Raw genomic sequence first — 26428 nt, 5'->3', positions numbered from 1 at the left:
TACCAGTCTTTGGGCACGAAAGAAGGAGAAAAAAGGTATATATAGAATCGCAAAGAGTCGGGAAAGAAGAACGAGAGATTTGGATCAGATTAAGTGCATAAAGGATAAGGATGGAGAGGTGTTGGCTCAAGAGGAGAAGATTAACGAAAGGTGGAAGAGCTACTTCTACGAGTTATTTAATGAGGGACAGAAGACTCTTCCGAGCCTTGGTCGATTATGCACAAGGGAAGAAGATCAAAACTTTGACTACTATTGAAGGATTCTAGACTTCGAGGTAAAAGAGGCTCTAAAGCAGATGAAAAATGGCAGGGCAGTAGGACCTGATAATATCCCAATTGAGGTTTGAAAGGGTCTTGGAAAAAAAGGCATCAACTGGTTAACCAAACTTTTTAATGAGATTTTAAGGTCGAAAAAGATGCCTGATGAGTGGAGAAAGAGCACATTGGTACCTATTTACAAGAATAAGGGGGATATACAAAGTTGCGAAAACTATAGAGGGATTAAGCTTATGGGTCATACTATGAAGTTTTGGGAAAGGGTAATAGAATGGAGGTTGAGAAAAGAGACACAAGTAACAGAGAACCAATTTGGATTTATGCCAGACAGATCTACCACTGAAGCGATATACCTATTAAGAAGGATGATGGAGATGTATTGTAGTAATAAAAGGGGTCTACATATGGTATTTATTGATTTGGAAAAAGCATATGGTAGGGTACCAAGGGAGATCTTATGGAAGATTTTAGAAAAGAGGAGAGTAAGGATCGCATATATTCGGGCAATTAAAGACATGTAAGATGGGGCCACAACTAGTGTGAAGACTCAAGGTGGTGTGACAGAGGAATTTTCTATTGGTATAGGATTCCACCAAGGATCATCCTTAAGTCCATACATTTTCACATTAGTCTTGGAAGTACTCACAGAGCACATCCACGAGCCTATGCCATGGTGCATACTTTTTGCCGATGATATCGTCCTTATGGGAGGTCAAGGGAAGACCTAAGTAAGAAGTTGGAGTTATGGAGAGAAGCTTTAGAAGTGTATGGTCTGCGCATAAGCCGTAGCAAGACGGAATATATGGAATGTAAGTTCAGTCTGAGAAGGGAAAACCCCAATATAGAAGTGAAGATTGGAGAAAACATCCTACGAAAAGTTAAAAGTTTTAAGTGTCTTGGGTGCATCATACAGGATAATGGAGAGATCGAATCATAGGATCCAAGCAGGTTTGTCAAAATGGCGGAGTGCATCTGGTTTTATATGCGATAAAAAAGTGCCTCTAAAACTTAAAGGTAAATTCTATCGCATCGCTATAAGACCGGCTATGCTGTATGGTACGGAGTATTGGGCGGCTAAAGGGGAGCACGAACATAAGCTGAGTGTGGCAGAGATGAAGATGTTGAGATGGATGAGTGGTCATACGCGATTGGATAAAATAAGGAATAAAGATATAAGGGAGAGAGTTGGAGTAGCACCCATTGTGGAAAAGATGATTGAATCGCGTCTCAGGTGGTTTGGACATGTGAGAAGAAGACCGATAGAACATCCAGTCAGGAGGGTGGATAAGATGGAAGATGGACAAAGGGCGAAGACCTAAGAAGACCATCCATGAGGTGGTCAAACGAAATCTACATGTAAACGGTCTCTCTGTAGACATGATACATGACAGAGCACAATGGCGTTGTTTGATTCATGTAGCCGACCCCACTTAATGGGACAAGGCTTTGTTGTTGTTGTTTATTACGTATATTAAAAAATTCTAGTATTTAGGATTTTCAGACTATGATTTAGGGTTTATCCCTTAGGGTTTAAAATTTAATATTGTCATTTTAGGGTTTAAATGTTTAGGATTTTGGAATTTAGAATTTAGATTTTATGGTATAGAATTTAGGATTTAAGATTTAAAGTTTAATTTAGAATTTAGGGTTTAGAATTTATGGTTAAGGTTTAAGGTTTAAGATTAATGATTTATAATTTAAGTTTTATGGTTTAGGGTACACCATTTATGGTTTGCGTGTTGAAACTAAGATTTCTGATGTCCCACATTTGTGCAAAGCACCTATAACACTAATATTAAAGAAGATCTCCGAGAGTGCTAGATAAACAATGATTATCTTAAACAATATGAACAACCACCAATCAAATAAAAATATACTACACCCTAATTTAATGCTACTAATTAAATTTACGATTAATTTACTCTTTTAACCCTATTAATTCACATTATTCACACATTGTTCAAAAATATTGTTAATTACCTATATTTTTCCTTTTTTTTTATATATAAAAAAATTTCTGTAAAATAACTTATATAAATATTTTCTCTCGCATTTTATAAGTTACTAAACTTTTAGTATCAGATTTTTATCTGTAGTAAAAAATTTTGACCTATTACCTGCCAATTTATCACCCGCTCGATCTATTAACCTACACATTGCCACAACGGAAGCAATATAAAAAAGTAGATTGTTCTATTAATATCCATAAATACTAAATTATATATTTGAACTATGCAATTTTACCGAAGATATTGTAACAGGAGTTTAAAATGAGGACAAATCAGCATTTTGCGTTGGTTTGGTTTTAATATTACTTCTTAATTCTATTATAACTTTTATTTTAAAAATGTCTTTATATAATCAATATGACTTAAAATAAATGAGTATAAATGTACAATAAATTATTTTAAATAAAAAGAATTTATTAGAACTGGACATACGTGTATAATTTGATTTAATGTGACAATACAATCTTGGGTAAGTCAAACCAATTTAATTGGGTGATTCACCCCAAAATTATATTTAAAAATTAAAATAGATTTTTGTTGGTATTTATAAACACTAAAAATTCACAAATACTAGAATTTTAAACCCCTATAAAAATAAACAAATAAAAAAATAAATTTCTTTTAAAAAAAATATTGGTTTAAAAAAAAACAAATAAATTTAATTAACATGAATAATTAAACAAAAATTCTTTTACATAAATAAAAATGTAGATTAATTAATTAAATCAATCATTAGAGTTTTTAAAGTTAGACTTTAATTTTTTAAATTTTAAAATAGATAAAACAATATCTAACGTTTATTATTGTTAGACGGTCTAGTCTCTTTTCAATTTGATAATATTTTAAAATAGATAAAATAATATCTAATGTTATTGGATAATATTTCAAAAATGTATTACATAATTAAAATTTACAATTTTAGAAATTACTATTTTCATATAATTTTAAATTAATGTTACAACATTTAAATTAAACGACCTTAATTTGTCAGATATGATAGTATTCATGAATACTAATATAAATATTAAAATTTTGTCAAAAAAAACAAAAAAAAATATTTGACAACCATTAAAGAAAGGAAAGATTTTCAGATAGAGAAGAAGTGTCATGGGGTATTTTTCTAGTCCTTTTTCTTTTTAATTTTTTCCTTTTTGCTTATAAATTTTATTTTTTCTTTGAAGTCATGTATTATAAATTTGATTATTTACTATCTTCATCTAAAAAAAAGGTAAAACAACCCAAGCTTTTTTTTTCTAATTTTTGTCTGTAAGTCTAGTGTTTTCCATATTTTTGTTGGCCTGGTACACAGCCCACAATATAAGAGTCAATTTTTGGACGTCAATTTTTCATTTTATCCTCACAGTAAACTTTCCAAAGTTATCTGTGCTTATCGAGTTAATACTCAAAATTACTCTTGAAATTTGACTTCCAACTCAATTTAACTCTTGAATTATCAATTGACTCAAATTGTACCCTAAAATTTTAAGACGTGACTCAAGTTGGTCCTTCCGTCACCGAAAAGCTAACGTGGCACATGTAATTGACACCTATCAGCCTCAACGGTTGTCTGACGTGGCGAAATTCTTATATGCATCAATTTAGCCCCCAATAATTTGAAAAAAAAAACCTACATAAGTCTTCTTATCAGACTTCACATCTTCTTTTATAAACCTTGTACAATTCAACTTCACCCCCCTCTGTTATGCCTTAGATCCCTCCTATCTTTCCTGTCACCACCACCATCTTCTTCACCATAACCACCATTTTCTTCTTCACAGCCATCTCTCCTCTGCCTCTCATATCTATCCTTATCCTTATCCATACCTCTATCGTTCTTTCTATCCCTTCCCCTTCTCCTAAAATCCCCTTTTTCATCATCATAATCATCATTATTTCTATCTCTATCTCTATTCCTATCTCTATGACTTTCATCTCTATCATATTTATCATACCTGTCCCTTCTATCTCTTCTATCCCTTCTATATCTGTCTCTTCCTCTGTACCCATATTCACCGTGTATTTTTCTGTCTCTATCACCACCATGTTTCTCTTTGGCTTCAGCTTCAATCTCCTTCTGCAGCTCCTTAACCCTATCCCTATCATCTGCAATAGCCAGTGCCTTAAACTTCCCCTTCGAACCACTACCGTCCTACTTCGAACCCTTGACGTCGCTGTTCCCAGAACCCTTCTTCGGAGGGAGAATAATGTGGATTATCGTGAGAAGTGTACGGACAAATTGGAAAGCTTGTGGAGTTCTCCACCGCCATGACTCTTGATGAAGAACCGAAGCGCGAATGATGAATTGAGAATTAGCGTGGATTCGTGGAGTTACCTAAGGTTTAGTTGCTGCTCTCCGACTCACCAGAAACGACTTTGATTTGGGGGAAATGGGGGTTGCTAGGGTTTTTTTTAAATTATTGGGGGCTAAATTGATGCATACAAGAATTTCGCCACGTCAAACAACTGTTGAATACTTGGTGCATAATGGAAAACAATAAGAATAGGAATGATCCCTTTACTTCTTTGCAATCTAACTAAGTCAAGCTTAAAGTCTTTGATTTAGTGTTTGTTAATTAATGTTAACTGTTTAAGTGAAGTTTCTTTAAAAGCATGGTTAATTCTGTATTCGTATATATGTATGCATATGTCTTTTTCATATGCAATTTTTTTAAGCTTGCAAGTTGCACCTTGCCACAAGCATTCTAGCACTATAGCAGGTCCGATACATCCAAAGTTTTAATCCATTTAACATGTTGACCACCGAATTCATGGTAGACATGCTTTCGTGGGTCTTTCGTCTTTAACAAAGGAATTACATTTTGAACTGAAAAAGGAAAAATTTTGGAACATATTCCTTCTATGTTAATATTTTCACTTGTGCTTATCGGGATAAATCAACATGTGCCGCTTAATAGAGAATCCTCGCATATAATGTGAATTATCCACTTGCAGATAAAGCTAATAGTAATACAAACAATAATCAAAACCTTGCAGATAATCATTGAACAAACAGATATGAAAATTTAGAAACAAAAGCAAACTATGGATTTTAACATGACAACAATAAACATAAGAGAAGCAGATTGCAGCTCACATACTGATATGATATGAATAGTGTTTTATTCATCATCAAGCACACCGAACAAGACATGTTTTGACTTACGAAGCTTTAGGGTGGATAGCAAACCATGTTTGGATAAATGTAAGAACAAGGCCAAGCGTGGCGGCAAGCAAGGCAATGATGGTCCATGGCGAGCGAAAAAAGGTGTTAGAGGCCTCTCCCATCCAAGACAGCATTGTGATCCTGCCTCTTTTGGACTCAAAATGTGAATGGATTTGGTCTCTAATGTGGGCGAACAATGGTGTCTCAGGCACAAGAATGCTGTCCATCTTATTAAACAGATCTGCTACTTCTTTGTCACTTGCAAGTTCATTGATAATTATGTCAGCCATTCTCAGCTCCTTGACATCCTCCGGCTGGTCGATGAGAGAGCTCATGAAGACTAAAAATGAGCTGATCTCGAAGTTGTTGTGAAAATCAGGACACATCTCATAGGCTACTAGGTTGAAGAATATATGAGCTGTTGAGCCATCCACAATGAGTTCAGGAAGCTTCAGCATCCCATCTTTGAAGCTCGGGTACACTGAGTTGTTGTGGGAATCTTTTCTTACACCAATCCCTGCTGCCTTGAGCTCCTGTATGGTCCCAATCCTATACTTTCTGAGGTGCAGTGATCTCCTCTTGATCTTGATCACGATCTCCTTATGGATTGTGTTGCAGTCTCTCATCAATAAGGCCTTCCGCAGATAATCTAAAAGATGGATTGGCTCGTCTTTGTCTTCATCTTTGTCTTGTTGGTCATCTCCCTGGACAATTACCTCAATCTCTTGAGCTTCTTGTTGTCCACTTTGTGTGCCGTTATTCTCCTTTTCCATTCGAAAACATAGTTTCCCTTTGCCAAGCTTGGGTGTTGTCTCAATACCGTGCACTCGAAGGAAGTTTTGGAGGCTTTTTTGGAGCCTGGCCTCATCCTGACACAAGAGCCTGAGAACTTGGAAAGGAATTTGGTTGTCCATGACAAGCAGATCTTGGTGCACTCTCACAAGCTTGTCAATGCTAATCTTTAGCTCTTGCTCTGAATCAACTGAGCAGTCTGATTTTTCCAGCAATTCAAGTACAGAACATCCATCCAATACCAGCACACCTGCAACAAAGTCATCTTTGCTTCTGGGATTGCCGTATACAGAAATTGTTTCCTGGGTATCTCTGTCTCTGGATAATTCAACATATTGATAAAACGGCCTCCAATTGTGTCGAAGAATTCTGAAATGTAAATCCCTCACCCGTTGATTAGTATGCTGAAGATACATTGCTGTCCATAAATCCTTATATGGCTTCCCTTGAAGCAGTTGTTGTTTTGATAGATGATATAGACCAAAGGATATTAGTTGTGGTTCATAATATCTTCTAAACTCCACCCTTTCAGCCATGTACAGAGGAATTTTTTGTATTTTAGGCCTTGAACCTTTGTTAACTGCTCCACCAGTTAATTTCTTCCTCACTTCTTCTAGTCGTTCCCAGTTTTGTTCTAACCAAGAGGGCACGACATGTTCTTCCTCCCTGTCCATTATATGAGAAGACAAATGAAGAACATAGGGTTCACTGTTTTGCTTATGAAGGGAAAGCAATAAGAAAAGAATAGGAATGACCCCTTTACTTGTTTTGCAATCTAGTTAAGTCAAGCTCCCAGTCTTTGATTTTCTGTTTCTTAATTAACCAAAATCATTATGTTAACTCTTTAAGTGTGGTTTCTTTAAAGGCATGGTGAATTTCATATTCATTCCTTTTAGGTATTTAAATATGTGTATGTGTCTTTTTCATAGGACATTTTTTTAAGCTTGCAACTTGCACCTTATCTCTAGCAGTAAACTATAACTAGAGTGAGACTGCGCAATGCGCGGATAAGTAGATTATTTATATTATATAGTGTATTTTAATAAATGTTATATTAAAAATATTTTAGAGAACATATTATAAATAAATTTTGAATTTATTTATTTTAAAAAAACATAGGTTATTTATATTAGAATTATACAAAACTGCATTTTTTTTCATTTTTCGATTTGCATTAATGGCTACACTTTATCTTTTCTTGCGGTTTTTTTGTTTGTAAATAATGAAAAAAATAAATGAATGAGAATGAAAAATATGTAAAATGTTATATTAAATTTAGAAAATTTTTGACAATTAGTATAAGAGATTAAGAAATGAAGAATAGTAAGAGTTTTAATATGTATAAGTTGTAGAATTTGAATATTTGTAACTGAAATTTTTTATAATTATTATTATTATGACACTTTTAATGTATGTTTATTGCATTTAATTAATACTTGACGTTTCAAGTGAATAATAATAAATAACAGTTTTTTGTTTTAATTTTTTAAAAATATTTTATTAAATAGTGATTGGTTGATTTTCATCTAGCAATTTTGGGTATTAACTCTTCCGGTCTGTCATTACCACTGCAAATCATTCTACAACAAAGAGAATAAGACATGGTCAAAGAATGATAATCCATTCCAAGTAAATTGTGGAAGCAATACTGCACATCTGGAATAACAATTTGAAAAAAAAAAAAAAAGGAACACGTGAATGTAAATTGTGGAAGAAGTACTCCACATGTAAAATAACAATTTATAATTTATGATGAAACATTGCAATCGATAGTATATAAGGAGCAATAATTTTAAACGCACATTAATTTTGGTTGTGACGGTTGGACAGAACCGTTTACAAAAGAGGAATACATAAACTTGTGTTACTTGCAATGAGTTCACCAATTAAAATGTTATTATTTATAACAAATAAATGGGGCTATTGAAAATGATATTGAACAATGAGAAGAGAAAACGGCAAAGTTAAAAATCTTTAGGAAAATACCTGGGACAAATTTTTTACGTTGGCAGCGCCGAATGGTGATGTTGGTCTGAATCCCAGAATCGAGCCCTGCAGAAAAACCGCAAGAGGAGGAATGGAGTTTGCTCTGGTTTATGCAATTTATGCAATGCGGCTCCGCCGGAGATGGACATCGCGATGTACAATTTGTTTTGAGGAAAAAACAATGGCTCATGGGACCGGAAGAGGATGGAGGAAATAGAATGGGACCGGAAAAGAATGGAGGAAATAGGATCTTGGTACGGAGAGGTGCTAAGAGGGTGAAGATTTGAGAAATGTAATATAAGCTCTTTGGTTTTGAGAGCTTTTTGTTGGGATAAATGTTAATTTGTGTTTTTGTTGTTTTAGAAATAAGGATTAATTTAGAAAAAATTAATTTATTGGTTTTTATTGTGTTTTTTAATTATTTTTTATTTTTTTTATGTAAAAATAAAAGTTGATTGGCAAGATTTGAGTAGTAGATTTTAAAATTTTGCCAAGTAAGCGTTGGTGCTGATATGGCGTTAGTAGAAGAACAGAAATAACTTAGAAGTAATGTGGATAAACCTATGTACCTACTTTTATATATTAATAGATAGATAGATGCTACACGGTTCAATTTCATGGAATCTTATGTTTTCTTCTACTCCAACTTCTTGTCCTCTCCGTTAATAAACTTCCCCCCTTTTTTCCCTTGAAAGCAGAAACAAAAATGTAGCTTGTACATAGTTGTTGAAAAGGTAAGGTGCAAAATTGTACAACAGGGCTGAAATGAACAGCAGAAATCCAATCTTCACTTCATGAAACCATAATCTGAAACTGCACTATTATAACTCTCCTAAGATTGGAGTATCTTCTTATAATCTTGGAAGTTGCCCTGGAATGGCGTCACTCTTCCTTCGGATACAACCCATAGCTCCTCCACGCTTCCGGATATGAGGTGCTCATCATGACTCACCTGCCAAAACACATTTATCAGGGTTTACATCACTTTGTTCTCTTATCACATCAAATATACTATTGCAAGAAGTAAGCATCAACATACCATGAGAATGCCTCCTTGGAACATCACCAGTCCTTGAATTAGCGCCTCAACAGCATCCAAGTCCTACATCATCATATACTTGCAGTCAATGTTGGGTTTATATTTTGTCGAAGTCATGATGCAGGTTGCACCACAACCTTTTTGATCATTATCTAGAAACAGGACTCATTTTTACCGAACAGTTTTTAAGGTAAAAAAAAAAAAAAAAGTTAGCCATTGAACTTTATGGTGGCTGCGTTTGTTTCTGAGAATAGGACAGAACAAAACACTGAGAACAGGACAGGACAAGACACTGATAGACAGAGACACAAAATTTTGTGTTCTTGTATTTTGTTTGGGGATAAATTAGAACAAATTATGAAAATCCAATTTATTCTCATTTTTTTTCATTAAAAAATTTGAGATGAAAAATATAATAATAAAAAATATAATTATAAAAAATTAACAAGAATAATAAAAGAAAAAATGAAAAATAAATTGTGTCCCTTGTTAGTGTCTCTGTGTCCTTCCTGTCAGAATGGACACAAAATACACTAACTCAATGTCTTTGGACACATTGTTTCTGTCCATGTCTCTTCTGTCAAACACGATTTTGTGTTTCAGTGTAAACAAACGCAGCCTATATATGCCATATGCACTTTAGCCCCTAAACTTTTAAGAATGCGCAAATAAACCCCATAAAGTTCCCTAAATGTGCATTTTATTCAAAATAAGTGCAATATATGCTTCAACTTCTTGTTATGTGCAAATCTCCCTGCTAAACTTTCTTAAATATGCAACTGACACCCTAGAAGATGGTAAATGCTATTTTTGAAAACAAAAACAATTGATGGAAAAATTAATAGTGAGCAATCCGCATATTTGCAAAAGTTCAAAGGCTTGATTACCACAATTTTAAAGTTCAGGGGCTTAAGTTTAGAGAGGTAAAGTACAATTAACCCACAAACTTTTGTTTACGAATAGGCTATTAGAGCGATACTTTTAACTGTTGAAAAATAGGGCCACAATGGCAACGAAATCATTTATGATAATGATATTAGTAACAATAACTAATGTTTTCAGCACACTTTCCTCCAACAAAATAAAAAAAATAAAAAAAGAGTAATTACAAAAACCAGTCCCCAAAGATTTTAAAAGCGGACATTTTAGTCCCCAAAAAAATTAATACACAAATCAATCCCCAAAGTTTTACTTCGACAGACAAATCAATCCCCAGTTCATTTTCCAGACAAATTTATTATTACTTTGTTCAAAAAATACAAAAAATTATGGTATAATATTATTATGCAATTAATAATAATAATAATAATAATAATAATAATAATTTTTGGACAGAGGACTATTATGTCTAACAGAGAAAAAGTTAGGGATTGATCTATGTATTAATTTTTCTTGGGGACTAAAATGTCCATTTTTAAAATCTTTGGAGACTGATTTGGATAATTACTCTGCCGGAAAATAAACAAGTAACTGATTTGTCTGCTGGAGTAAAACCTTGGATTGATTTGTGTATTAATTTATTTTAGGGACTAAAATGTCCGCTTTTAAAATTCTTGGAGACTGATTTGGGTAATTACTCTAAAAAAAATATAGCAACCAGCTAGCTATGCAGCAACCCCACTAAGAAAAAATCAACGTAAGAGAGACAGGGAACCTACCAGATGATTGGATGGCTCATCAAGCAATATTATATGTGGCTTCTTGAAAGTTATCTTAGCAAATGCAACTCTGCTTTTCTGACCCCCTAGAAAAGCAATCAGAAAAGCCAAAAACATAAATAATTGCAAGGTGCATGAAAATATCAATAGCCACTCTGAACAATCAATGTGTCCTAGCATCTTTTATTGCATTTTTTGAATATCACCATATTCAGAATCTTTTTAAGAGATACAGGTACCAAAATAAGTGATAATACCTGATAAAGTATACATCGGTTGAAGTGCGAGATTTCCGGTTACACCAAAAGATCCTAAATGAGCTCGAAGCTTCTGCTCTGGAACGCCCTGCACAAGATTCAGAAAGGAAATCTGTTAATACAAGTACCTAAAAAATGTACATCGTAATGTGTAGAACTTATTGTTAATAACAATAACAATAACAATAACAATAGTAATAATAATAATAATAATAATAACAACAATAATAAATAAATAAACAAATAAATAAATAAATTGTGCCCTTGGAATTCAAAGTCATTAGTTTTCTGAAAATGATCACTTTTCAAATATATGCAACTGCAGCTATTATCATATACATCCTTGCATTCTTCCCAACATTTCAATAACATTGCATTTAACGATTTTCATTCTTACCAGAAAATAAATTCAATGCAACTATGGCTCAGTTAACAAATGACAACTAAATAGTAGTTAAACTCTTGAAGAAAAACATTACAGCAGTTTTTATAAAGTACTCACAGGATAGCAGTGCATCATATACAGAAGAGGATTTGAAGATAAATCCAGTCCATCGACATGATGCTGACTGAACACTGCTATACGAACCTGCAGACAAACAGGCAGCAAGCATAACTAATGACCCAAATTTCAAAACAAGACAAAACAATGATGACGAAAAGAGAGCATAAAGGAGAGACGTCGCCATTCTTATAATATGTAGTCCTTGCATATCGAAGTCTATTTATCTTTCCAACATTAGCTTTGCAAATCATGCGTAGACTAGTTTAAATTTGTATATAATTGGAAAAATAAAGAAGCGTACTTCTCGGCAGCTGACATTCCAAATTATCATGGATGAATAAATATATAGTGCACTAACACAAAACATCAATTAGAGGGGTCACATATGAAAGCAAAAGATAGCATGACATGAAGGTGAGGGACAATTGACTTGCAATTATGAAAGTGTTGGCAGATTTAGTAGTTTACCTTAGCAGATCGAAAAACTGTCCCAGAACTAGGATTTAGTTCCCCAGCAATTAATTTGAGTATGGTCGACTTGCCAATACCATTTGGTCCAACCACTGTAAAAACAAAGGATAAAATTTATATTTTATAACATGAGACAACCAATGTGGCAGTCCTTTACTAGTTTCAACAACATTATCTCACACAGCAGTAGAGCACATGTATTCAAGACAAGTTTGAAGAAAAGATGCAACCAGGCTGGCATATCTACCATGCATTGGCATCATAAAAGTCACTGCAATCATCAATATGTAATAGGTAGGAATTTAAGATCGGTGATTAAAAGGAAAGTGAGAGTTAAAAGAGAAGCAATGGTGGTTTGAATTGTGTAATGTATGTCCTTAATGAGCTAAGCACAGATTAGTGCTGATATACAATGAGGAGATAACTTGTGGTGTAAGATAAGAAAAATCTGAACAGTCATTTCATAGTTCATACTTTAGTTATGGAAGCTGTAACTAACAGCTGTCCTATCCTAGCTGGCTCTATTATACTAACTAACTACTACTCTAGACTTCAATAGCTTACTCTATTAGTGATTACAATAGAACATTTGGATTTTTTGTACGTAAGCTAGGAGAGAAAATGATGACTAATGGTTTCTATGTAATATGGATGTGTATAGGAATATGAGTGTGATAAGTGTGAATATAACTAAGAAGAATAGAATTATTGATAAAAAATTAGAATAGAGAAAAGAGAATCCAGACAGACGAGAGCCTTCAATAAATTCACCATATTCCATTACAATTTCTATCACAGTAGAATAGCATAACCAAATAGATAATATGGCGAATATAGAAGATAGAAACAGAGAGTAGAAGAACAAAGTACAATCACAGATAAGAGAATATCAGTGTGATAATTCCTCAGTGAGGATTGTATTGAATAACTGTGTGATAAAAAAAGGAACAGAAATGATAATTTGGCTTTCGGCCAATTCTCTCCCCAATTCCACTCCACTCTTTTTCATCTCCCCACAATTGCTAATTACATCTATTTATATCTCTCTCCCTTCTAACTAACTCCTAAAAGCACAGCGATCTCCATCAGTCATTCATTTAGTTTTCTTGCCTCTCCTCCTATATGTAATACGTCTATTTGAAAGGGGTAATTTCTCCTTTCTGCCCCTGAACTTCTTGGTTGCTGTGGTGCGTCACACAATACTATTTATACTATTTCTACTAATATCTAATTCTACTTCTACAAAGTAGACTTCTACTTATTACGCTAACTCAATTATACTCATCACATAACTCAAGCCCATTTACACTCATTACAAAATATGAATAGTAAACTATGTTAATATAGGCTGATAATATAGTGAATTACAATGATACAATAATTTACCAAGGATTCAAAAGAAAGGGGAGAAAAGTCATGCATAGGGATGGAGAAGCTTCTTACTTGCAATACGGCTGTCAAGGTCAATGCCGAAATTCAAATTCTTAAATAGAATGGGTCCCCCAGGATAACCAAATGATGCATCACTGCAGTAAAATTTTGCAGAAAAGATAATAAAATAAGGTTAGAGATAGGCCAATCATGTGTCACAGATTCATTTATGTATAGATGTCTTTTGTCAACAATGTGAGTTAAAGAAGGGTTAATGCTCTTCTACCTGAAGCTTATGATGGGTGGGCCCGGTCTATCATCTGGGGTGGGGAACTCAAATTTGTAACTATATTGAACCAGATGAAACATAATTAATGACAGCTTGAAAGAGAATTATTTAATGAGAAAAAAAAAGAAAAAAAATAGCAGTTCATACTCAGGATCGTTAATAATCTCATCCACATGGCCCATTCGTTCCAAAGCCTGGAATATTGTTCAGAGAAGAAATAAATTTCAATTTTAGTGATTTAATTAGAAGCTTCAAATAACCAACCACATAAGATCTTTCTCTCTCTCTCCGTGTGTGTGTGTTTGATGAAGCTTTTGAGCATTTGATTGGTAATTAAAAAACAGATGCTATCAAGTACCTTGATTCTGGATTGAACAAGGGATGCTCTCTTGGCATTATAGCGGAACTTGTCAATGAAGGACTGGTAGAACAAAACAGAAACCAACACAGCTCAAATATCAAATACAACCAATAAAAAGTTACATTGAGAAGTCAAATAATCAAAATTTTGTTCAATTAAAAAAATTATAAGTTTAAACTGATATAAGAAACCACATTGAGGAACAGAATTTCCATACAGCATTGCAAACATACAGTAAGCTATAGTTTTCCATCATAGTTTGCTATTCAAATTCCTCTTAACGGTTAACACAAACTAGCCTATCCAGTAAATTTAATAGAATAATTTGACAAACTTGCACCATGTAGTGGGATAAGGTAGTTATCGTATAAATTTGCATATTAATGCAGAAAGTATTAAATGACCACTTAGACTGATCACCAGATCCCCCACCTCAAAGCATCAAGACAAAAGTAAATAATAAAGTCATGTGTAAACTACTAAACACATTATTCATGGCAAGACCATGAATATAAAGCTCATATCACGAATGAAGTGACATCTATGTAATGTAATTTATTATTTAGAATTATAAATAAGAATAAGCATTAAGCAAAAAGAAACAAACTACCTTATGAGATCTTGAAACAGAAAAAGTGATACCTGCATATGAGATCTTGCACGTTCGTTTGCCTCTAGTGCTTTTTGCTGGTTTTTGATTTGTTCTTCTCGTGTCTTCTCAAAAGTATCATAATTCCCTCTGTATGTAGTCAGCTTCTGAGCTTGTAAGTGAATTATATCAGTAACCACCTGAGGTAAGTTACAAATTAAGTTAGAGAAACAACTTATGAAGAAAATACAAAATCAAAGATATAAAGATAAAATCAACATTTTACCGTATTTAAAAACTCCCTGGCATGAGAAACAACGATAAATGTTTTTGGCCATTTAACCAAGTATGATTCAAGCCATAAGACAGCATGAAGATCAAGATGATTCTGTAATAAAAATAAAGTAAGTAATCTGAAATTTTATTACTCCAGGATGAATGAAAATATAGAATGCTGACTCACTGTAGGCTCATCAAGAAGTAATATATCAGGCTCTATAAACAGTGCACGAGCAAGAGCTATGCGCATCCGCCATCCTCCAGAAAAAGTTTTTGTTGCTTTCTTCTGCATCTCAGGAGAGAAACTAAGACCCTGAAAATACAGTTGATATCAATAACAATTCTGGACAACTGATTATCCAATTAATAAGGCAAAGTGAAAATCATTTAAGCACAAAAATAAATTCTTTTCATGTCATAATGAATTTTCACAAATTTTTCAGGGACTCTGATAGAAACAGGTTTGGCTTGGTTTATAGGAGGAATGGTAAGGAGTTGATGGGCTGATTTTTCACTGCTTAATTCCTAATTGTTGCGGAATGGCTGTTTGTTGGTCTTTTTAAGCTAGTTCAGCAGGTTTAGGAGCAGTAGTGCTAGGCCTAGCTGCTGCCTATAAATGCTAGGGGTTAGTTAGCTTTTAGTTAATTATAAAATTCTGTTCAGTGTGTTAGTTCAGGAGAGGAAAATTCTCTCCGGAGTTGGTTAGATCCAACAGTGTACTCCAATAAAGGATTCTGATTTACAATCCCTAGTTCAACAATAAAATCCCCCTAATTCTGCTAGTTCCTTGATCCTATCAGACTCAATTACATTGTTGCCAAGTGTTCAAAACAACAAATAAGTAGAAGCGAGACAGACGTGAATTTAATGTGGATCAACCTACAAAAGTGTAAGACTACATCAATGACTTAAATATGAAGAAAAGATTCCAGAAAAAGTGAACATTAAAAGCAGTAGCAGCTATACACCCCAGCAATTTTCAATTCCAATAAGCTGTTAGGGACTTGGGTACTATGGGGGTGCTCAAAGTCCCACATCGGGTAGTATGGGATGCTTGATGTTGTATATAAGGAGAGTGGTTCTTCCCCCTTATCAGCTAGCTTTTAAGATGTGGTTTCCCACTTTTTTTAGATACTTAACAAAAGCCAAAACATTCCCCGTTACCTACATTTACTACAAACAATTGCAGCCCTATGGATAAAGGTAGAGGAAGATCTAAGAGAAGTATAAAGAAAATTACTATAAGAGATTTAAAAATAAATGATTTACACATGTAGTTTGTTTAGGGCACTGATTTACATGAGACATGATAGGCACTGATTTATCAGAGCTTTATCCATGTAGCTTGTCACCTAGTGGGACAAAGCTTAGTTGTAGTTTGTAGTAATTTTAGGGCACACCCAAAATTAAATACAAGCCATTTTATAAGAAAATTTTGGTTGGACATTTGCTATATATATATATATATATGAGAGAGAGAGAGAGAGAGAGAGAGAGAGAGAGAGAGAGGGAGGGAGGGAGGGAGGGAGGGAGGAAGGGAGGAAGGGAAAGTATGTCCACCCTCCATAATTACGCGAAACTATTATGTAGGGTCAGGCAGGGATCACAATCTTATTAAGTGACACATGTATCTAAATGGCTTCTTTGTCAAATCAAAATGGTGATGAGAGCATTTTTGAAAATGTTGGAAGAGTTGGATTTGGATGTCTGATTAGAGATTGTGATAGTAATGGGCTGAGAGGGTGTTCTAGCCGAGTTCCAAGTGTCAGTATACTGAGAGCTGAACTTTTTGCTATTTGGAGGGGATTGACAATGGCCTAGGAGGCTCGGTTCAAGAATGTCGTTTGCGAAACTAACTCTGTAGAGGTATTCTTTCTAGCTAACAGTTGGAAAGTGCCATATGATCATGAAGAGAAGGCTATTATCAAGGACACTTTTTAATTGAAGCAGTGAAAAGCTTGGCTTGTCCGTTTTGGTCTGATTCAAAGGAGGCTAATAGAGTTGTAGACTAATGGTGAAAGGAGGTGCTCAATGAGCTTCAGATATGGTGGAGTGGCTTTGCCCAAATAATTCAATACTTTCGGCTATGATGAGTGATTGTAGTCCTTAGGAACCTAGTTTTTTATTTCTTTAGGTTTTTTATTTCCATTTTCTTTTCCGTTTTGTATCTTTGTTCACCAAAGAAAAAAAAGAACCAAAGTTCAGAATTTTACAAGCTTCAACATGGTTAATAAGATAATAAAAACTCTCAATAAGTCAAATCAGACTATCAGAGCTTTCTAATCTTCAATAAACTGCAATACATGTTAGTTCAACTATGAACTCACCGCGAGTATCGATGCTGCACGTGCCTCTGCAGAATAAGCATCAATTAACTCAAGCCTCTTGTATATTTCCTCGAGTCTTTGTGAAATACCATCTTTATGAACTTCCCCATTGCTTTGTCCACTTTTCTCCTCAAGTTCCCTCTGGCAAACAGCCACAACATCATCAGTTGTCCAGTTTTAAGGGGATAACAACTTGTAAGACAAACAACACAATACGGACGGGGGAGGGGAATGGAGACATGATTAAACAGAACAGTATATTCAACTATTCAACCTGTTTGGCAAGCAATTGAGCTTCTTCCTCCAAAAGTTGAGTTCGTTCAATGTCAGCATTGAGAACACACTGCAAGGCAGTTGTATTATCACCAACAACCTCTTGTTCCACATGCAATATCTGACAGTTCATTGGAATACCATCAATGGCATGCATAGCCATGTGCCTGAGGAAAGTAGTTTTGCCTGTACCATTTCTTCCAACAAGGCCTGCACCACCAAAACAAAGAAAAAGATCAGGAACACCAATCAAATTCCTGTTCATGATTGCAGAAACTCACAATAATGGACAAGAAGCAAGCAATCACCATAATGCCTTCCAAAGGAAAGTGTAACTGAACCGTCAACAATGAGATCACGGCCACCAACAGAGATATTGAAGCCCTCCATATGAATGTCCTTCACAGCTGCTCCACCAACACCTTCGTGCCTAACACATACAACCGGCATCCCTGCCCGTGCTGCTTCCATCTCTGCTAAGTGCATTTGGTATTGCGCCTGTACGTAACAAAAACACAATACCACTAGCTAATGAATCTTTGAACTGCAAGTGATCAACTAGCTATCCACTCTTCTTTTCTTTTTTCCTCCCTTTGTGGTACAAAAAAATTTAGATTGAGGGTCTGTTTATTTATGGGTTGGTAGCAAATTCATGGATAAGTTTAATCATTTTGTCCGTATTTTTACACGTGGAATTCATCCATAACTGTTCCAAACCTATTTTACCCCCAATCAAACATACCTAAGTAAAAACCTCATCAGCTGCTAAGGTTTTTGTGGCTTACTAGGTACAGACATATCAACAAAAATCATCAAGTTAAATACAAGAAGAGAGAAATTTTCAATTGGAACCTCTCTCTGGCGTTCTTCCTTTCTCTTTCTCCTATCGAGCTTCATGCGGTCGCGTTCAGAGAGCAAAGGGCCATCAACAGGCTCAGGCTTCTTCTTCTTAGCTTGCCCTTCATCCATTCCCTCATTCATCCTAAACGGCGCCGCAAGACTTCGCACCGTTGGCTTCGCCTTTACCAAACCATGCTTCCCAAACTTATCAGTCAGCTTGCTACACACCTATACCAATTTCACTTGGAATTATTCGACAAAAAAAAAATCATTAATGAACACGCACAAATTGACATCGTGGTTTTGATTGGGACTGACCGTGCGGCACTCGGAGAAATCGTCGACGCAGCCAGCGGCAACAAGAAGTTCTCCTAGGGCTTCGAAGGCGCCTTCGCCATCGAGTCCGAAATCAAAGTCGTCGTCGGCGAGGACGTTCACGATGTAATCAACGATTGGCTGATCCACGTCGAGAACCCTTCGTCCCAAAACCTCATGGACCACCGAACTTGCCACGTCAGTCATCTTCTTCCGCTTTCCTATAAGCAATGACGGTAGTTCAGAAAGAGCTGCGAGCGAGCCAGGGGTGTTCTTCTATGAAAATGGAAATTACCGTTCTGCTCTCCTTATCCCTCCCTTTACCGAAGCAAAAGAAGATTAATACCCAAATCATTTCCCAAAAAGTTTTGAGAGGAAACATATTTTAGTGTCATTAGAAATTATAATTTACATATTTTAAAAAAATTTACTTAAAAAAACATTTTAACATTAAATAAAAATTATTTTTTATATTATCATATACAAATATAATTATTAGATAAAAATATATTTTTATATGAAATATTTAAATATAAAATTATTTGTATTTCACTAAACAATCTTTTAAAAAATTTACTTAAAAAAATATCTTTTGTAGAATAATAATTCACAAACCTAAATGAACAGGAAAATCTAGGTGTCTTATGTTTAAGAAAGTAAGAGAATTTTACATATTTTTTATCTTTTACAAAGTTAAATATCTATTAGATAAAAGATTAGAGACGTATTTATCCTTTCACATTTGGTCGTACGTTTGGAAACCTAAAGGAGGCAATCTCAAAGAAATCCCATATAGGCACCTTTATTTGCCACAATAGCAACTTCGTTAGCCACCTTAATGAAAACCATTAATAGAGATGGACTAGATTCATCTTTGGTTAATTTTGTTTTGTTTTTAAAAAATATATGTGGAACTTTTGTCGTTAATAGAATTCAAGATCATTTTAGTCAGTATTCTGATAATTCGAGTGCGAAATTGGTGATTTGCTCATACTAATAATGCGAGCGGAGTAAATTCAACTAGTATTAATATTTTAATCATAATAGGATCAATTGTAATTAACACATTGTTTAAATGAGTTTTTATATAATTTTTAAAAATATTAGAGTAATACCCCAAATAGATTCCCAAAGAATTCATGATTTGACATATTTGTCTCCAACAAAATTTAACTAGGATTTTGGGCCTGAGTTTTTTAATTATACACCAGATATGTTCCCATCCCAGTTTCACCCCGTTAAGACTAACATTGACATCCTACGTGGAGGGTAACTTGCTGATGTATCCAATTAAGTGAGACTTGTCACGGTAGGACAATTTAGTCTCTAGCCGACGTGGCCAAAACGACACCGTACGGTATCAGATGAGAAAAGAACGACGTCATTTCATGGAGCACAATTTGGAGGCCAGAGGCGCGAAACGTTGCTGTTTTAAATGGGGGACAATCTTGTTGAAGGAGTCTTCTCATATTCAATTTATTCGTGAAATTACTCCAAATCCCATTATCTCTGCTAGGTTTTAAAGAGAAATCTTTCATATATCCATTAATGTTGACCATAGTCATTGCTCTACTTTGCCATAAAAGTGGTTGTGACGGAGGTCGTGACGGTAGTTGGTTAAAGAATCTAGCTTCGATTTGTCATTGATCAAGGTTAGTAATTGAATTTTGTTGAATTTTTTAGTATGTGTACATGCATTGTGATAGATAGTGGTAGTGGTTGAAATAGAAAAATTGTATATTTTTTGACAGGATTGTATTTCTTTATTTGGTTGGAATCGCTTTATACATTCGTTTTGTGAATAAACAAATAAGAGTTTGTTCTAATGTTGACATATGGATTGATATTGTGGTAGATGATGGAGTACACGGTGGAACTAATCAGAATACAGGTAAAGTAAGATTTATGACAGTGAGTGATAAAGAATAACATGAGAAGAATGATTATCCTTGGCTTATTTACTATGCAAGAAACTCAAGGTCTAGTGGCTACTAGATTAAGACTTTTAATCTTGTGCACACTTGGGGGAGTGAATTTGGAAACAATATGGCAAACTAAAATTGGGTTGCAAACAAATTGTCAAAAAGACTTCTAAGTTAGCTAAGATTAACTCATGTAGAGGTATGGGATCATATCAAAATTGACTACAATGTCATAATCAGTGACAAGATGTTGTATAGAGGTTGAAGATGGCAAGAGAGAAATATGTTGGTAATGAGAAGGCTCAATACGGAAAGTTGTGAGACTACCAGCTGAAGCTGCATAAAAGCAATCTTGGTTCAACTTTCTTTTTATCAATGGAGTCACCTCCACTATTTGACAAGTTGTATGTCAGCTTATATACATGTAAACAAGGGTTTAAGGCTGGCTACCGACTATTGATAGGATTAAATGGCTGCTTTCTAAAGGGGTATTACGGAAAATAACTGCTGTTAACTATAGCACAAGATGCTAACATTCACTTTTATGTGATTGCATATGAAGCAGTTGATAGTGAGACTAAAGCTAGCCAAAATGACTTGGGAAATGCTGCTGTGGAAAGGTGGAACTTCATTAGTGATCAACAAAAGGTATCAACAATATAATTTTTTAATATCGTTAATTCTTATACTTTTTAATTCCTTTAATTTAGTTACAACATCAAGCAATCTTGTGCAGGGTATGCTGTCGGCTCAGAAAGAGGTTATGCCGAATGCACATCATAGAAACTATGTAAGGCATATATGAAAGAATTTCACTAATAAGTGTAAGAGCAAGCAGTTGAAGAATGTGGTCTGTGCTTGTGCCAAGAGTAGTACGAATGCAGAGTTCAAGGAGAACATGGATAGGATGAAGAGGGTCAATGAGGACACATGGGCTTACCTAGCTAAATTCAACTCAGGATGCTAGACCAAGTCACATTTTAGCCATTGACCTAAACTTGATAACATCACAAACAACATGACAGAAGCATGGAATCCCAAGATAATCCACTACAGAGGAAAAGCCTATTTTAATAATGCTAGAGTTAAGATGCTACATCATGAGGAGGATGACCTAACATAAAAGGGTCCAGAGCACGTACGCAGGCGTGGTGGCACCAGTGCAATAGATGAGGATGAAAGACATCATGAAGGAGTGCAAGTATTAGACTGCTCAATGGATTGGTGATGATGCTAGACATATCTTTGAGGTACAATATCATATGAAGTAAGTTAAAGTGCATCTAGGGAACAACACATGTACTTGTAATATGTGGCAAATTACAAGTACAAACTTTACATTCATATTCATTGGTGTTGGGCAATATTTACTCATATGTGTAGCTGATAATGAAATCATCTTAATATCTTTGATAAATGTATTATAATGCAAATATGCTTGCTATGCTAGGCATCTCGTGTGTGCACGCAATGGCTACAATAGCAAAGCAAGGAGATAGACCAAATGGTTATGTGCATCAATGGCTGAAGATGGATGGATTTAGGGATACCTATGCTCATTCCATAAGCTCTGTCAACAGTGAGGAGCTGCCAGTAGATCTTCTCCCTTTATTTATTTATTTTTTTTGATTTTTTGTTTTTCATTTTATATTTTTACTAATTCTGAAATTCAGTAGGATTTTGGGTTGTTGTCGTCGTTGCCAATAATTGTTGCTACTCCTCTGTTTCTCTCTGGTGGCCAAACTCGTTGCTCAACTTTCTCTCCATGGCTGTCGTTTGAAGTAGGTAACAATCGCTACTTCTCTCTCTTGGCATCTTTTTCTTTTTATTTGTACTGGTACTTGTATTGCAATTAACTGCATTTTGTTTGTAATTTGTACATTGTCGATTCCTGTAATTTTATTTGTAGTTGTTGAAATTGTCTTTTACTCAATTAATTGTTTGGTTTGAATATTCAAAAGTCTGAGTTTTCATTTTCAGTTTTATCTTTTTCTGTAGCAAGTTATTGTGCTTTTCTGAAAGTCCTTATTTATTGTTAGAATTGCTGCCATTTTTCTTAAAGAAAACTTTTGATTGGTTATGGGTGTGTTATGTTATTGATGTGTGTATTGGCAAACAGGGGTACAGAGAAGATGATTGTATTTGGAGAGCAATGTGGATGAGCAACTTCTGCTGTATATTCCATTCACACAAGTAATTAAACTCCATTCCATTATTGTCAAAGGTCCTGAGGAGGAAGGTATTTATCATGAATCTTCAAAAGCTCGCATCTCAAATTGAACATATTTATATGAATAAATATTTGGTGAGCTTCAACTTTAAAGGTGCCTTTTTTAATTGTTTTGATTGAGTAAGTAGTAATATTTAGAAAAAACTACCATTTGTATCCATGAACTTTACGAATGATGACAAAAGTGTCCATACAAGACGGAAAGTGACTTTGTACCAATGAAAGGCTGGGTCCGTCTGTCGAAACTACTTGGCCATTATTAACTCGTTTGCTCCATTAACTTAAAGGCCAATATGGCACGTTAAGTGCTTACCTGGCTTTTGATTTTTACTTTTTATTTTTTTAAAAACGTTCCAGGTGGATATAAGAAAGGGAGAGAGAGAAGTTAGAGTTCACTTCGTGCCATTCCATCTTCTTCCTCACCACATATCTGCATGCCCTAGAAGAGAGAGACGTGAACCACCTACTAGGCTCTAACAAAACTGATCAGAAGGTTGAAGGTGGCCACTCCAAAATCCACAATCGTGGTCCGGTGGTGATCCTTTCGTCGTGTGAGTATGCCAAGACGATTGGAAGACAGTCATCACTCTCATGGTGAGAGGTAAACCAACTTCTTATAGTTCTGGTGCCCAATTTCTCATTTTAGTTACCAATTTTTCCTTTCACTGAACTCATACACCATGAAATTGTTAACTGAAGTTAGGGTTTTTTCATTGTGGAGGTTGTGTTTCAGTTTAAAAAATTTAGGGAAATAGTAGGTGTATTTTTATGGTTTGTTCATTTTTTTATGGTTTTTTCATGTCTTTTTAATTTTTAAAAAAATTAGGTGTTGGGTAATGTTATAAACTAATTATGTTTATTGATGGTTTATTAACTTTTTGTTATTCACATAATTGGCCACCTCCATGCATATCATGTTAGTGATACACCATAGAGGTAGACTTAAAAGGGGATCAGATGGCAAGTTGTGTTATGTACAAGGTGAAACTACTGACGTGGAGAGAGTTAACATGGATTCCCTGAATGACTTCTTCATTAGTGACCTACTGAAAGACATTGGATATCCAATTATCTCTGATTTCTACTGGTGACAACCTAGAATGGAAATTGACGGTGGTTTGGAACTTCCACGATTTGACATGGATATTGTTAAGATGTATGAAGTTGCTGTGGAGAATGAGCATAGGATTGAATTATACACGAAGCACCCCATCAGCCAAGCAAATATTATAGATAGGAATGACAAAGGTGGTGTAGAAGCAGCTGATGAGGTTAACGTTACTGCATCAAAGAAGAGGGTGAAAACTTGTGCTAGGAGAACTCTAACTCCAAAGAAAGCAAAAGGTCCTGGAAGAACTCTTCAATTGGGAGGAGTACAAACTAAGGCCTAAAGTGCAGAGGAGACCCATGTTACAGATAAGTCCCAATCAGATGCCAGTCCAAATTTATCAGCTTTGGCTACCATACCTGAACCTAACAAGCAGAATTTTGAAGACCCTATGAATAGACAACCACCACCAAACGTCACTTCCCATCCTTTAGAAACACCTTCCCAACCCCCTGAACCAAATGTGCAGCCCCTTACACAACCTGTGTCTGAAGAATCTGTTACACCAAACATACTTCCAACAACATCTATTCCCTTTGACCATGGCAACTTAGGGGACATATCTGTATAGTTTGACATTGACAACAATTCCTAACTAAAGTCATCAACATACACAAAACCATCCTCTAATTCTGACAATCCACAAGATGAATTGCTCACCCAATATGTCCCTCTACCACATAATCAGCCCCTCTTTCAAACCATGCCTAAACCACAGCCAACCCCTCCCCCCCCCCAACAAATACTCCTTCTACCAATCCATCTGCCACAGTCAATGATCCAAAAACACAAAATAACAACACAAAAGAGGCTATTGAAAGTAGTAGGAGAAAACAAATAAGGAGATCTACTAAGAGACCTCCTCCAACTAGACGAACATTTTATGAGGATCCAAATCAACTTCCATCAGTATTTATTCCGGTAAATGAAGGAAAATACTCAGATGATGAACTTGGTGTTTACTGCTATGAGTCAGAGGATCTCCACAGCATTGCAAGTGATGAAGATGATCAAAAGAGATCATTTCCACAGAGCAATACTGATGCACCTATTAAGGAGGTGAGGCTGGAGCTTGAAATGGAGTTTAAGACTCTGCAACAGTTTAAGAAAGTCATAAGAAAGTTCAATATTGACCTTGGAAGAAGTATTTTTTTTCAAGAGTTGATTCAACTAGATGCAAAGCCATTTACTATGATGAAAAATGCCTGTAGCAAATTTACTGTGCCAAGAGATCATATCCGGTGAGTTATCAAGTCAAAACCTTTGTTAATGAGCATACTTGCCCTCGAAACTTGCATTGCAAATCTGCCAATGAAAAATGGATAGTTGATGAGTTAGAAGATAGAATATGGAATCAGCCTGATATGACAGTAAAGAAAGCTGAAAACTACTTTAGAACTGAGTTTGATGTGCTTGTAAATGAGAGAAAAATTTATAGGTCAATGGCAAGGGCAAGAGAAAGAATCGAGGGTTCAAAGGCCACACAATATCTTAGAATTCGTGACTATTCCATTGAGATATTGAAGACAAATCGAGTATAGTAAAGATAGATATATACTTCTTCTATGCTTGGGTTGGAGAGTTTATGCTTGTCTAAATGCATGGAAGAGAGGTTTTGTTGAGGGTTGTCGACCTTTTATAGGATTAGATGGCACATTTCTAAGAAAATACTACGGAGGCCAGCTACTTACTGCTATTGGAGCCGATGAAAATAACCATATATTCCCAATAGCATATGCAATTGTTGAGTCCGAGAACAAGGATAGTTGGAAGTGGTTCTTGGAGCTCCTACAAGATGATGTTAGTGACCATGCAGCAAATGAATTTAACCTGATGTCGGACATGCAAAAGGTAACCATGGTTGATTATGTTGTTTTCATTTCAAATTGTTTTGATTTAGTCATTTAGTTATTTTAATTGATCTGATTTTTATTTAGTAACTTTAATTGATTTCATTTAGTAATTTTAGTCTGATTTTTATTTAATAAGGTTAATTATTTGTTTTTATTTACTGCTCTTAGTAATTTAGCTATTTTAATTGATCTGATTTCTATTTAGTAACTTTAGTTGATTTCATTTAGTAATTTTAGTCTGATTTTCATTTAGTAAGGTTAATTTTTTTTTTATTTAGTACTTTTAGTCATTTAGCTATTTTAATGGATCTTATTTTTATTTAGTAACTTTAATTGATTTCATTTAGTAATTTCAATCTGATTTTCATTTAGTAAAGTTAATTGTTTGTTTTTATCCAGTACTTTTAGTCATTTAACACTCTTAGTCATTTAGCTATTTTAATTTATCTGATTTTTATTTAGTACCTTTAATTGATTTCATTTAGTAATTTTAGTGTGATTTTCATTTTGTAAGGT

The 26428-nt window shown here is 34.8% G+C and overlaps 2 protein-coding genes across 2 annotated transcripts; both read right to left on the bottom strand.

Moving 5' to 3' along the window:
* Positions 1–5443: 5443 nt before the first annotated feature.
* Positions 5444–6913, bottom strand: LOC112712725 (UPF0481 protein At3g47200-like). Its single transcript, XM_025765658.1, has one exon. It carries the CDS (start codon positions 6911–6913, stop codon positions 5444–5446), a length of 1470 nt encoding a protein of 489 aa, XP_025621443.1.
* Positions 6914–8777: 1864 nt separating this feature from the next.
* On the bottom strand, positions 8778–19192 carry LOC112709664 (ABC transporter F family member 3-like). The gene is made up of 18 exons (XM_025761549.3): positions 18803–19192; positions 18497–18712; positions 17953–18142; positions 17646–17854; positions 17372–17512; positions 15229–15357; positions 15052–15153; positions 14819–14965; positions 14174–14236; positions 13963–14009; positions 13813–13872; positions 13599–13681; positions 12153–12247; positions 11682–11768; positions 11180–11267; positions 10923–11008; positions 9265–9327; positions 8778–9177 (listed from the first exon to the last, which is right to left on the bottom strand). Exons 1-18 carry the CDS (start codon positions 19004–19006, stop codon positions 9058–9060), a joined length of 2130 nt encoding a protein of 709 aa, XP_025617334.1. The 5' UTR covers positions 19007–19192; the 3' UTR covers positions 8778–9057.
* Between the last annotated feature and the right edge of the window lie 7236 nt (positions 19193–26428).

This window comes from Arachis hypogaea, chromosome 9 (assembly GCF_003086295.3).
Source record: "Arachis hypogaea cultivar Tifrunner chromosome 9, arahy.Tifrunner.gnm2.J5K5, whole genome shotgun sequence".
NCBI lineage: Eukaryota > Viridiplantae > Streptophyta > Magnoliopsida > Fabales > Fabaceae > Arachis > Arachis hypogaea.
Note: the sequence above shows the minus strand (reverse complement) of the source record. Positions and strands in the feature narration are given on the sequence as shown.

Excerpts from the sequence above, each read along its gene's own strand:
- LOC112712725 (XM_025765658.1), bottom strand. The coding sequence starts at position 6,913 with ATGGACAGGGAGGAAGAACATGTCGTGCCCTCTTGGTTAGAACAAAAC.
- LOC112709664 (XM_025761549.3), bottom strand. The coding sequence starts at position 19,006 with ATGACTGACGTGGCAAGTTCGGTGGTCCATGAGGTTTTGGGACGAAGG. Across the intron at positions 17,513-17,645 it reads CTCAATTGCTTGCCAAACAG|AGGGAACTTGAGGAGAAAAG; the intron begins GTTGAATAGTTG and ends GCTGTTTGCCAG. Across the intron at positions 14,966-15,051 it reads CCAGGGAGTTTTTAAATACG|GTGGTTACTGATATAATTCA; the intron begins GTAAAATGTTGA and ends AACTTACCTCAG.